At 37.8% G+C, this 13,453-nt stretch overlaps 1 protein-coding gene across 1 annotated transcript in view; it reads right to left on the bottom strand.

The window, feature by feature from the left end:
- Nucleotides 1–13,453, bottom strand: part of LOC146540294 (phosphatidylinositol-3,5-bisphosphate 3-phosphatase MTMR3) — a 53,171-nt gene that overhangs the window by 3,731 nt on the left and 35,987 nt on the right. Inside the window, exons 3-19 of the mRNA XM_085198609.1 lie at nt 12,718–12,888; nt 9,956–10,131; nt 7,284–7,479; nt 6,706–6,845; nt 6,230–6,407; nt 5,947–6,143; nt 5,464–5,656; nt 5,049–5,234; nt 4,692–4,877; nt 4,205–4,331; nt 3,723–3,825; nt 3,213–3,339; nt 2,654–2,905; nt 2,184–2,475; nt 1,459–1,623; nt 1,022–1,212; nt 462–563 (exon numbers count right to left, since the gene is read on the bottom strand). Coding sequence (XP_085054735.1) covers nt 462–563; nt 1,022–1,212; nt 1,459–1,623; nt 2,184–2,475; nt 2,654–2,905; nt 3,213–3,339; nt 3,723–3,825; nt 4,205–4,331; nt 4,692–4,877; nt 5,049–5,234; nt 5,464–5,656; nt 5,947–6,143; nt 6,230–6,407; nt 6,706–6,845; nt 7,284–7,479; nt 9,956–10,131; nt 12,718–12,888 — 2,982 coding nt within the window. The remainder of the gene's footprint in view (nt 1–461; nt 564–1,021; nt 1,213–1,458; nt 1,624–2,183; nt 2,476–2,653; nt 2,906–3,212; nt 3,340–3,722; nt 3,826–4,204; nt 4,332–4,691; nt 4,878–5,048; nt 5,235–5,463; nt 5,657–5,946; nt 6,144–6,229; nt 6,408–6,705; nt 6,846–7,283; nt 7,480–9,955; nt 10,132–12,717; nt 12,889–13,453) is intronic.

Here is a 13,453-nt window from a genome sequence, read left to right as displayed (position 1 = left end):
TTGTTTTATATTTTTTGAAAAATATTTTTTTAATGTGAAAAGATAGAAGATAAAAAAACATTATTTATATATTTTTTTGGTAATAGAACACATAACATTCTTCAACAAATTTTATATGAAATAAATATAAATATGATAATGCTCACTGACCTTTTCAAAAAAAAAAACGTCAGACATATTATATCATAAACAAATATCCCTTTGTCCCGCACGTATTCATAACCTCATGTAAAAATACTGCGCTCCCCACTTTCCGCCGAATTCTGGAGCCATTGCGTGGTGAGTAGCGGAACACAACGCCGAGCTTTGCCTCGATACCAGAGCGAAGCAATGAAAATGTAAATTTAAATAAATATTTTCTTTACTCGAGTGGGGATCGAACTCATAACCAGTCGATTTTGCAGCACACTTTGTGCCTCTGCGAACTGGACTAGCCTCAAACAATTAAAATAAATTATAACCTGTGCAAGCGCAGGCGGCGCTGGCGGCGGTGGAGCGGGGGACGCCCTTCGTAACGCTTCACGCGCCTCGCGGAGTTGGCCACTTAGTTCTTCCACTACTTTCTGTGAATGAAACGAAACAAACATTAGTTTATTAATTTATTTTTAGTGTAAAGTGGCAGAACTTAGTTGCGGTTCACCTTTTATCAGATCAATGAAATGAAAATATTAAATATTTTATTCTTCTTATGCCATTGGCACACGATGATGTAGCGGTATTGCACAATAATAAATATTATTTAAAACAATTAGTCTACATACAGCATGAAGCTGATTTATTTATTTATTTTTTAATTAGTATACATGTTACATCGCTACGAACAAATTTATAAAATTGTTTTTAAATATCTAAATTATAAAATAAACGAAGTAATAATGATGAATTGTCATCTCACTAGCATAGTCCAGAAGCCAAAGCCCACAATGGCTTGAAAAAGAAATACTCCATTTAACGACGGCGGACGAGCTGAAACAGACGATTTCCCTATCTACTCCACAAAAAACAAAAACCGTCAACCAACCTTCTGATACAATATGATCTGATGCAACCTCGCCTGCAGCGGGTCGGCGGCAGGCGGCAACCCGTCCACGCTGTCTACGGGCGCGCGCGCGCTCGCGCCGCACACACAGCGCGCCCTCCCCCCTCCGCCTCCACCCTCTCCCCCGCCGGTGCAGTAGCACGTGTCCAGGCTGGACGTGGATGAGCCTGCTACTGAGGAATTACAAAAAGCATTTTATTAATTAGTTAGTAGACATTTCTATATGCAGTATATGCAGTTTCAGTAAAACTGTCATGTTTTTCTTCAATATTTAATGTACAGGGTAACTCTGAACAAAACACTACTTTATGACAATGCCCATTTTTACCCCCACCCCCTACCCTACCTTTCCAATTACCCCCATTCGTACACCCACGAGCGGGTCTTACTAGTTCATATTATTAATAGGATTCTCTTACCACTACATCTGGGACACGTGGGGCAGACGTGGCAAGTGAGATAACTGCCCCGGGGCAAGCGGGCAGGCGGGCGGCGTGGGGACGTGGGGCACAGCGTGAGCTGACTGGCGACCCTGGCTGCCCCCTCTCCTTCGCTCTCTGAGCTTAGACTGGAGGATCCACCGCCTGGAGAATGGATGAATTAGATTAAGTATGAAATATGAATGATTTATACAGTATGGTCTGCGAAATTGGATTTATTTATTTATTATTATTTTATTTTCATTTCGTCGCTCTAATAAGTGGTAAAGCACTTATTTGAGATCCGCTAATCAACAGCAACACGTAATACCGAGAATGCGGCGGAAAGTGGAAAACGAAGTGTATTAACACTAGGTTCCCAGAGTTAAACCAAAAATACTAGATAAAAGAATAATAAATTTTAGGAAAGTTTTTTTTCCACTTATATCCTCATAAAACGGGATATGCACAGGGAACCTAGTGCTAAGATACTCCATTCCCCACGCATCGCCCATTTTTTGAGACATATCATGTGGACTAACGAAACTTTATCTTGTTACCAGACCGAGCCAATGAAAACCTTTAATTCCGCTATTTGGTTATCAAAACCCATGCCCGTCGTATTTATAATGAGACCAAATAACGAATTCCCCCATGTGGGAATCGAATCTGTCTCTTGCGCACCGCCAGCTTCTAGGAAAGTGAATAACAAAAATAAAATTCACCATTTAAATCAACTTCCAAGAACTTTGTCGCGATATCAGCCAACCCATTCACACCATTAACCTCCCTATTATGATTGGTTAATTCGTTCAGAACGTTGTGGTTAACCATGTCCCCTTCGGTTGAGTTGTGGTTGTCTACGGCCGCGTCTTGCAACCGAAGTGTAGTGGGTTCTGGTCTCCCTTGAGGAGAATTCTCTGGTATATCGAAACCTGTTGACGATTGGTTGCTTGATTCGGATATAGATCGCCATGTTATGCTTATGTTTCTTGTTCTTGCTGATTCTCTTGCAGCCTGGAAAAAAAACAGTAATTAATGTTATATTACTATAGTACTACCGTGCAATAGGCGTGAAAATAAAAATAAATAAACACAAAAATAAAAAAAATCTTTCAAAGAAAATGACAAAAAATAACAAAAAACAATACGAGTGAAAGAGGCAAACACTTGATGTGTTTGACTCAACACTAACCTCAGCCATACCAATGACATCCGTATACGTGTCGCACACAAACACCGGGGGTTCGTCTGATCCCGCGGTGACCTCAGCAACCCCGGTGGCGCCTGACACCGACACTAACTCCCTCTCCAGTGAGGATGAGTTACTGGCGATGTCTCGGCCAGTGACTCCAACTCCATCTATATCGTTGACCCCGTCGACCTCGTTGACCTCATTTACCTCGGGTAGATTGAGGGTCACGCTGCCTGCGAGTGGGCCATCCACCTGCAGAAAGATTATATAGTTTATTTCATAATTTTCGAAAGACTATATATACCATATGATAAAAAAGTGTTTATTGTATATAAAAAAGAACATAATTAACAGATTACATAAAAATACATAAAGATGATCGATAATTGTGACAGGCATCCAGGCAACCAAATTGAAACTTTGATAATTTTATTTTTCTTCTATTTGAAAAACAAAATTCAATGACACATTTTGTATTGTAATTAATTTACTATTTTCTAATTTCAAGACTATTTATTGTGAATATTATTTTACGGAGAAATATATATATAAAAACTACCTGATCACCATCTGCATCATTGTCAGCAGGTAATTGATCAACACAGCTGTCAGTGAGCGCTGGTACTTCAGTATTCACTCCATTCTGTTCTATGTTCGCGTTGCCATTTACTACCAGTGATAGTTTCCTGGTAAATTAATGATAAAATTATTGTATTTATTATCTATACTTCTATACTATAATATTACAAAGTTGAAAGGTTTGTTTGGTTGGACAGTCCGTCCGACATCCTTGGGAATGCTGATTGAACGCTTCAAATTATGACCAATAGGAGAGAATTAATATTGATAAAATCTTGCAAAATAACATGAGAGCTTTAGAGAGTATGACATATAAAATAAAATAACTTTGGTATTTCCATTTAATCATGTCACCAGAATTCAAAGTACAGAATGGAATCTTAATGGGAACTGAGTATCTTAATACTAGGTTTCCTCTGCCTACCCTGCTATGTACGGATACAGCCAGAAGCCGAGAAAAAAAAAAAAAAAAACATAAAGGTTTTCTTACATGACGTCAGGCGCGATGCTGGGGTCGCTACAGCGTCGTTGCGTCGTCCGTTTTTCAGCTTCACAAAGTAAATTATCACAGGATCTAGTTTTCGTCATTAAACCTGCAATTAGAAAAAAAATATTAGATTTTTTTAATGAAAACTAGTAGTAAATCATAAGTCTTATTTCCAAATTTTATTGTGATTTATTTTTTACAATTTATTTTAAATTTACAGATGTCTCTTAACGACATTTGTTAAGACTAATTTCTTTTAGGATTTTCTTTCTTAAAGTTATATATACGAGTTTGTGTGTAAATTATTGTTTTACTACATATATTTTTTAAGTTAAGAACAGGCTGTTGTATTGTATTTTGTATATATTTGTATTTTGCCTTCGTTCTGTATTCCGTATATAGTAGGATAGACAACGCCTAGTGTTACAACACTCCGTTCCTTTCTTTTCACAATGTTATTTTCTATTTATAATTAGATTAATTACCATTATGTTGTGTGGGGGGCGCGGGCGGTGGCGGCACGGGAGCAGGCGGCGGGGCGGAGCGCGGGGGGTCGCGCAGCAGCCCCCACCACACTTGCATTGAACGAACACTGCTTTCTGGCCATAGGACCTGTAAAAATACATGTATTTATTAATATAAATAAATCTTAAATGAAAAAAAAGATTGAGAAAATATTAATAATATTAATTACTATATATAAGTATCTAATTGAAATTTATGTAACACAAAACCACTTACGTAACATATATTTCAAATTTATAAAAATAAAAAATATAATACGCCGCAGAGTAGGCAGAGAGAACCTAGGAACCTAGCGTTAAGATACTCAGCTACCATTAAGACATTTCGATCTGAACTTGTCCACCTAATCCTAAAGGCTTTACTTTATGAATGGCGAAACTCAACGTCACACCTAACCTCCAAAAATATAAAATAATCACAATAGTATAAGTATATCAGTAGTCATACCTGATCGTGATCACTCCCTCTGTGATCACAATCGCTGGGCGCGTACAAGTGATTACGGTAGGCGGGCGCCTGTAGCAACTGCCATACTTGGGCAGTGTCGCTGGCTCTGCACTCTATGCGCTCCTTGGCGGAGTTGCATAGGAATGTACCAAACATGCATGAGTGGACGTGTGTTGCTAGTTTTATCTGTGGAAATATAAGTGTAATTAAGGAAAAATATATATTTTTAATTACTTTTTTTTAGCTTTAAGCTGTGTCACTCGCATACAAGCAAGCAAGGAGAGCAAACGTAAGATTACACTCGGTTACCCAATTATCCGCCAAATTATGGACATAAAAAGTCACATAAAAACTTACCAAATAAGCCTCATTAAATTCAAAGCTGCATGGATACTGCAGCATCATTTGGTATATCACATGCAACCACTGCAAGAAGATTGGTGACCTCTCGTTGGGGTCCTCAGCACCGAACTGGTGACCGCAACGGTCGGCGAATTTGTGGCCGAAGTCGAGCCATTCACGTTCTATTAGGATGCGGAAACCCTGTAAAAATAGACTTTTTTTATTATTTTTTTCCTTGCTATGTCAATAAGACCAGAACACGACATCGAATTCTATAGAACTGGACCAAGATGACCTGTGCGACGGCTCAGCTGCGGCGTTTCATCCCAGCTATTCGAACAGTGTATTAGTTCCGGACGACACGCATTGCAGCCGCAGCATGAGCGCACTAAGCACTAAAACACAAAACAATGAGCACTAGAGCACCAACCTCCAGGGTCCTGTAGTGCGGGTCCAGCATGACTTGCGCGGCGGCCACGAGCTGGGGGGTTCGGTCCCAGCCGTCGGAGCAGTGCACGAGCACGGGGCGGCCCGCCAGAACCGCGCGCGCCACCACCGCCGCCGCGCGCGCCGCGCCGCACACGCACTGCGGCCACAGCGTGCGCTCGAGGTTGCTGTGCCAACTGGAATAATTTTTTTTAGTAAGTAATTTTTTTTTAAGATTCACCTCTATATAATAGGGTAGAAAAAACTTCTATAATGTAATTAATATATTACTTTGAGTTGTAGTAATGTTATATTTTTTCTTGCAAAATAGGGGGAATGGAAACAATATATTCCTCCAAACAGAACCCACAACTAGAGTTAAAGTCAAACTCAACAAGTCAACATAACAGTGATAAAAAATACAAACACGTACTTACAGGTAGTACTATACTATTACACTTTATTTACCACACAAAAAAATACTAACTTAGCCTGTTCCCCAGGTTCAGCGGCTAACAGCCTCATCTGCTGGAAGCTTCGTCTAACATGATGTATGTTGGGTAGACTCATGAACTGTATGTCCGCGTGCGGGTAGTACTGCGCGCACTCGCAACCGCCGCCGCGCGCTCTGTTGGTGACCGCTGAGGTGTAGGAGCGAGCGTCTACTATGAGCAGTTTTAATTGCTGTAAAAAAATTAAATATGTTAATAATTTATATAGATCAATGCTATCCCTATCTATCTTATTACTTGCGTAACTCAACCCCATACCTTGCTCCCACCACCTCTATCTTGGTTGCAGGCAGCGACGAACGCCGCCAGCAGTCTCTCGTCCTCGCTAGAGCGCCACCCCAGCCAGCCCACCTCGGGCTGCGAGGAGCGCGCTATCACCGCGCCCGTGCCGCTGTGGCGCCACACCACGGCCGGGATGCGGCGCATGGCTCGGAACCTGGAAATAAATAAAATAGAAATAACCAGAGGCCAGCCGTGGCGCAGAGGCATAAGGATGTGACAATGACGCGACGGTCGTGGGTTCGATCCGCACTCGAAGGAAAGAATTATTATTTCTTAACATTTTGATTTCTTCGGTCTGGCACCAAAGCAAAAGCCCGGCGTTGTGTTTCGCCACTCAACACGCAATATCTCGAAAAATTCGGTGGAACGGGCTGTCTTGATACTAGGTTTCGCTTTACCTACCATGCTGCTACGGGAACCATCGTTAAATTTAAAAAAAACTATACCCTCACCGAGCAACAAACTCCAGATCCTCGTCGCATATACTGGCGGGCACTATGAGTAGTGGCGGGTAGGACGGGCACAGCTTATAATCCGCGTTGGCTGCCGTCACACGCCACACACCTTTCGTTGTGAAGCCGAGTCGCTCCAACTGGAATAGAAATAAATAGATTATAAATTAAAATATGTAAGTTTAAGTTTATTTTATTGATTATTTTATTTGTGTAAAATTTCGACATTCTTTATTTTTCGTTTAGCTCTGTTTAAATTTCGTCTAGAAGAGAGGCCAGTCGTGACGCAGTCGTACATAAATAGCCAAAGACAAAAAAGTTGAACTGAATGGATTAAGGATAACTTTGTACTACTATTCACCATCACTATTACATTTTCTTTTAGATTTAGGTTAAATAAAGAGTATGTTGAATTTAAATTTACACTCCCTTCTGAACATACACCCCATCTAAGGTTCTCCACGGCGAACCTAAACCACCCGCATGGTCCAACTCCCGATGACCGCGACCAGATCACCAATCCACCTGATTCTTAAACTATACAAACCCCAAAAACAACAAACGTTCCCATAACCCACCTCTGGTCCAAACCAATGCCGGTGCGGCGCCTGCGAGGCCCTCAACAACGCTCTGTGGACGGAAGTGGGAGGTAGTTCCTTGGCCCAGGCGGCGTACGCGGCCGCGAAGGTCTCTTGGAGAGACTGGATAGGTGACAGCGCCGTGTTGAGCCTGCGCCACCATTCCACGCATTGTTCGCTCGTTGTGAATGAACATCTGGAAACAAGTAGATGTTTTAGCGTTAAGATATTTCTCCATTTGCCGTCGAATTCTTGACGCATTGCATGTTGGGTGGCGGAACTCAATATCGAACTTTCCTCGCTGCTAGAGCAAGGAAATGAAAACATTTAAAAAGGTTCCATTTCTCCCAGTGGGAATCGAACCCCCAACCGTCGCGGTTACAGTCCCTTTGACACACGACCTGTTAAAATTTATGAGAATATAATCATTTACCCAAATGATACCCTCAAATGCATATTATTTGTATGTTTCAGTGTGATGGTACATCACGGTGTGATGGTATTCTTGGATTTTTTAAATTAATCATGTGACTAATCATATATTTTTTATTTGAAATTGAGAAGATAAGGAGAAGGAAGTAAGTTACATAATAAAGATACATATTATTATTATTATATAAGAGATTTATAAATTTAAGACATCCATGTTTTACATTTACATATCGGTACCTACTTATGTATGTGTTGTGTGGTAGCGACATTTACTTTTCTTGCAAAAGATAAAGTATCTTAGAAAAATAAGGAAAAATTCTGTCTTTATTTGATTATAAATGCAAAGAAAATATCATTTTATTTACACACTTATGTACCAATGCAAATATATTACTCAAGCATAAAATATTTACTTTACGTTTTTATGTCGTGCGTACGGAGCTACTAACTATAAACGCGACAGTTCGTGGGTTCGATTCCCAAACGATAAAATGAAATATTTATTATTATCATTTTCTCTCCCTGGTAACGATGCAAAAGACTTGAATTCCTTACATTTCAAATCTACAATATATACAATCTACATACTTATAACTCTAGTACTATACGAGTGTATTGAAAAGTAAACAAAGTATGTAAGCAACAACGCATAGGTACCGCTTTAACTTTTGTTTGGTCAATAATTTCGTAATCGTTAGGGTACAGGACAGACAACATTGTTGGCATTCGAATACTCAATATAAGTCGAAGAAATATTTGTTTACTTGTTTCACTATATTGTAATTATCACATAGTAATTCGTGGTAAAATATACATTTAAATAAATTAAAAGAACCTTGGACTACTGTCATACAAAATGACGTCAGGCACAATTCATTATATAAAAATAGTTCACAATCCCAGCTAGGATATCAAAAAAAAGTTAACGTTGCAGAAACATTTTAGATATTTTCTTTTCATATCAATATTCGCATTTAATAGAAAAACAGAATCTAGTGTTCAAACACTCTGAACTCGAAAATCTAAACCCAATTATTAATCGATCGATTTATAATTGATTAAAATCGAAAACTTGCCTACGATAACCATAAAAACAGCTATATCAACTTTCTATCTATAACAGTTAATACCTTAATAAGTACCATTAGCGTGAATAATGATCTTAGTCGATCATTTACATTCTTTACTGGTATCATTATGTAGAGTTATCTGGCAACATTATAATGCAAGTTTCTTATCAATTAACCTATATTTATTAATCTATATTCAAATGTGCTGAAAAACACATTGACGGTAAGTGCCAGTCACTTTTCACAAGTTTTTGACGATCTATAAAAAAGGTAAAAAAACATTTAAAATATAGGAACAACCATATTTTTTTTTTGCTTTTTAGTAGTTTATTATTAGGGAGGCAACAGAAATATCTGTGAAAATTTATGTCTATTACGGTTCATGATATACACGTTAGTGAGGGACCGACGGATAGACAGGCTGATAGCGGAATAGTATTATTAGTAGGTAATTAGAATAACCTATATAATAATTAGTAGGTAATTAGAATAACCTATAATTTTTGCGTACCGGTAGAAACGAAAATATTTGAAATATTAATATCCCTATGAGGGATATTTCACTTGTTGACCAAAATAATATTTTTCAATCAAAGAATAATTTCAAGTTACGTCAGAAGTTATTACTGAGAATGTAAAATTGAAGAAACACATGTTCAGGTGATTTGGGAGAGGTGAGTGATGATTTTGGTCATTCTTTAATAGGAAAAAAGATTTATGAGCGCTAAGAGAGACAGAGATCGCTCGTAGGTCTTAGAAACGCATGACGCTAAAAAAATAAATATAATATTTGAATAGACAATAGCTGTTATTGAATACCTAAACCTAAACTGTACTTATCTCAGTGTTAAAGGAAAATTTATTACAAACGCCGTCTATATTCAACAGTTATCAGGCATTAGCCCCGATCCGTTGCGAGGATCATTGTTATCCACGTGTACGTCCTTATCGAACAGTGGCAACTATTGAAAGGTTTATTGTATGTGTTTCCTATAAGTTCCCTATATACAATACTATCTTTTATTTGTGGCTTCGCCCGCGTATTCCGACAAAACAAACCCTTCTTTTTTGTAATAGTAGGCATACATACTTACCTATGTATACTTACATATATTGTTGGTGTAAACAATATCAACCCCCACATATTACTTAAGTGCAAACAGTACTCACTTCAGCTGCCTGCCTTGTTTACAGAGTATAACCAGGCACAGCAGGTCACGTATCTCCAGAGCATCGATCACGCGGAGGGGCACCGAGGAGCCGGGGCCGCTGCGACGACGCGGCTGCAGGTGCAGGCGGTAGTTGGACATCGCTATGGTACCGCCGTCAGATGTGCGACCGACCCACTGTGGAGAAATATAAGGATAAATTAATTAAATCTATTGAAATAAAAAATGCAGTCTAATTGATAGCCTCCTCCTTTTACTTTCACAATCTATGAACTATATAGTTCATCAGTATATACTATATCAAGGAAAATGAGGAACAGAGTGTCTTAACACTAGGTTCCCTCTGCCTAACTTGTTGTGTGCGAGATACACCATGAAACTAAATGCCATGAATTAATGGTCTCTAAGTGTTTTTTATAACATTATAATACGTATGTTCGTAAGCATTTTTTTAACCCGGGACCATGAGTTATGGCACTACATTCTATTAAGACACTGGCTCGACACCAGAGAAAATAAAAAATATTCAATATTTCATTTCCTCGAATGGGAATCGAACTCACAACCTGTAACGTTTACAATCAAAAGCCTTGAACCCCTGCGCCACGACTGTCCTACATATATTAAAATTAAAATATGACAACAAATAGTTTCACTATATCATATAATTCAAAATACATTAAAAACCAATTACACGTCAACATTACACTATTATAAGATAGTTAATATGCAGAGGAGAAATTATTATCTTAATTGATTTCATTTTATTAATATCCTATGTAATATAGCTCAGTCGTTAGTTTCACTGGTGAGAAAAAGCAATGCAATTCAAATCTAATCAAAATACATACATTTGGATAATATCTTGTAGTACTTTAGTGTTTAAATATGTAGATCAGAGATTTGTATCACCAGCAAAACTGCTTCATGCTTTCTCCATGCCTTAATTTCCGCCCAATTTTCAAGACATTGCCTATTGTACCTATTGTAGTAACGAAAATAATTTTAATATAAACACCCCAGATGGGAATCAAACTCAAAGCTATCGCGCTTACGTCGTCACGATCGCCACTCCCACAATTCTATAGAATTCAATTTTCAATGAACTTGCAAATGCATTTTGATTGCATTTACATACGAACAGATAGACTAGCAGGTCGTTCAACTCGATCACATCAGACCTTTGGCCCTGACGTACATTCTAATAACTACTAGTACTTTACCCGTACCGCTTATATAATAAGTAAACAAGTAATTATTTAAAATTGCTTATATTTATTTATTTTTATCTGAGGAAGCCGGGTGTTAACACACTATGTTCACCATTTTCCACCTACTTCTAAAGGCATTGCGTGTTAAATGACGAAACTCAACGCCGCGCTTGGCCTAGGACAGCAGAGCGAAGAAATTAAAATATCAAATATTTAATTTCCTCGCCTAGAAATCGAACCTACAACCCGTTGTGTTTACATTCACATGTTGCCCATGCGCCACGATTGGCCTCGTAATATAATATTAATTATCGTTTTTTTTTATTTATAGAAACAATGCAATTATCTTTATTGTACGGCAGTAATATAAAACATATTATATAGTATGAAAAATATTAAAAACAACGCTATAAATAAGATATATTAAGATTTCATTATAAGAACACAACAGAATAGGTGTTCGTACGTACGAGTAAAAAAAATTTACTTCAAAATGTTATTATACACAAGCCTCCACCCGCGACTTCGCCCGCGCGATCTTATGGAAATAACGAAACTGCTTCGAAACTATTAACATAATGTAATACAGCCTATAGTCTTCCTCGATAAGTAGTACAACAAAAATGTATAACAATTGAATTGCATACGGACAAAGCCACGTTAGTTGTTTTTTTTATTATTAATTACAAATCTAAAACAAATAATAATCGAACCCACTCTAGGTACACTGACAGCACTCTAGGTACCCCGCTCGTACATATAATATCCGCAAACAAACCTAACCTACCGCAAAAGGTGCGGTCGAGGCTGCTATCAGATACCCAGCGTGTCATACAAGCCATACAATGAAAACGTAACAGCGTTCTTCTAATGAATGAAAATTGAATTAGACCAAACTATTATATGTATTCATGTTTGTTAATGGGACTAAAAGTCTCGTCTTTATTGCAAAACACGAAATAAAAAATATATTCTATACTAACCAATATTATAAAAATGAACCGTTTGTTTGGTGGAACGCGGTAATCTCAGAAACTACTGATTGAAATTGACAAATTATTTTTGTTATGTTAGATAGTACCTATGTGTCATGTCACAACATATGGAAATAAATAACAATTGGTCAAATGGTCAAATGTATGTATGACACATGAGTCATGTGTCATACATACATTTGACCAAGGAAGCGAAACCCAAATAAAGATTAATTTACAGAAGAAGAGTATAAAATGCAACCATCAAGGTAATTACCTAATAATAATAACTTATATAATGTACTCGTATATAATATTAGTATTAATTAGTACTTTTTGCTTAAACTACGTTATCGAATTACTTTAATTTAGCACTTCCTGTGTTTTATTGTCACTACTTACAGCATTATAATGAAATAATTAGTAATTACAATTGCGCAATGAGAAGATACTAACGGCATAATTAGTATGTTCCTGTATGACAATCCTCAAACATAGTAGGTTCGTAACCCACTTAGGGGCTAACGAATGTAACGTAATTTCAAAGGCTGAGTGGCGTAACTCAACGCAGCACTGACCTGCACAAACTCGGCACATATCGGCGTGAAGCCGGCGTCCAGGCCGGGCTCGTCGTAGTGGGTGCGCGTGCGCGGGTAGAGGTCGGCCGCGCGCACGCGGTGCGGCGGCGGCTCCGGCTGGGGCGGCGAGCGGTACCGCTCGCGTTCGCTCATCTCGCTTGATGACGCCACCTGGTGACAATTAAAGAAAATTATTAATATATTTTTGAAATTATATATATTTTTGATTTATTCTGTATTCTGCATATAGCAGGGTAGGCAAATGGATTCTAGTGATAGTAAAAACTGTTCTCCACTCTCCCGTTCCAATTTTCGAAACATTGTGTGTTGAGTAACGCCGTGTAACAGGACAGAGTGGGGAAAAGATAATTAAATTCATAATAAGTGGGTTTTAATTGTTAATTTATTGAATTCTGAATAAAAGTTGTATCAACACATATTACCTTATCTAATCAAATTCAAAGAAAGTATCAATTTTTATATATTACGTTTATTTATTAATTAAGCTTTTGTTTAGTCTAGTCTTGAAAACCGTATTTGCCTACCGATGGGGTAAATATTTAAAAATTGTTATATTAGATTTGTATTACTTAGAAGTCATATAATTATTAGTGTGATTTTAATGTCGAAATAAACTCCCAGATATTTTATAATAATATACAATCAATTTTTTAAATTTATTATGTAAACAAAAAACTAATTATATTTTATCTAAGTTTATACTAGACTAATTTAA

The sequence above is a fragment of the Heliconius melpomene genome, chromosome 2 (genome assembly GCF_056956725.1).
Source record: "Heliconius melpomene rosina isolate 202511_hmr_F chromosome 2, ASM5695672v1, whole genome shotgun sequence".
NCBI lineage: Eukaryota > Metazoa > Arthropoda > Insecta > Lepidoptera > Nymphalidae > Heliconius > Heliconius melpomene.
This window is presented reverse-complemented; position numbering and strand designations above follow the sequence as displayed.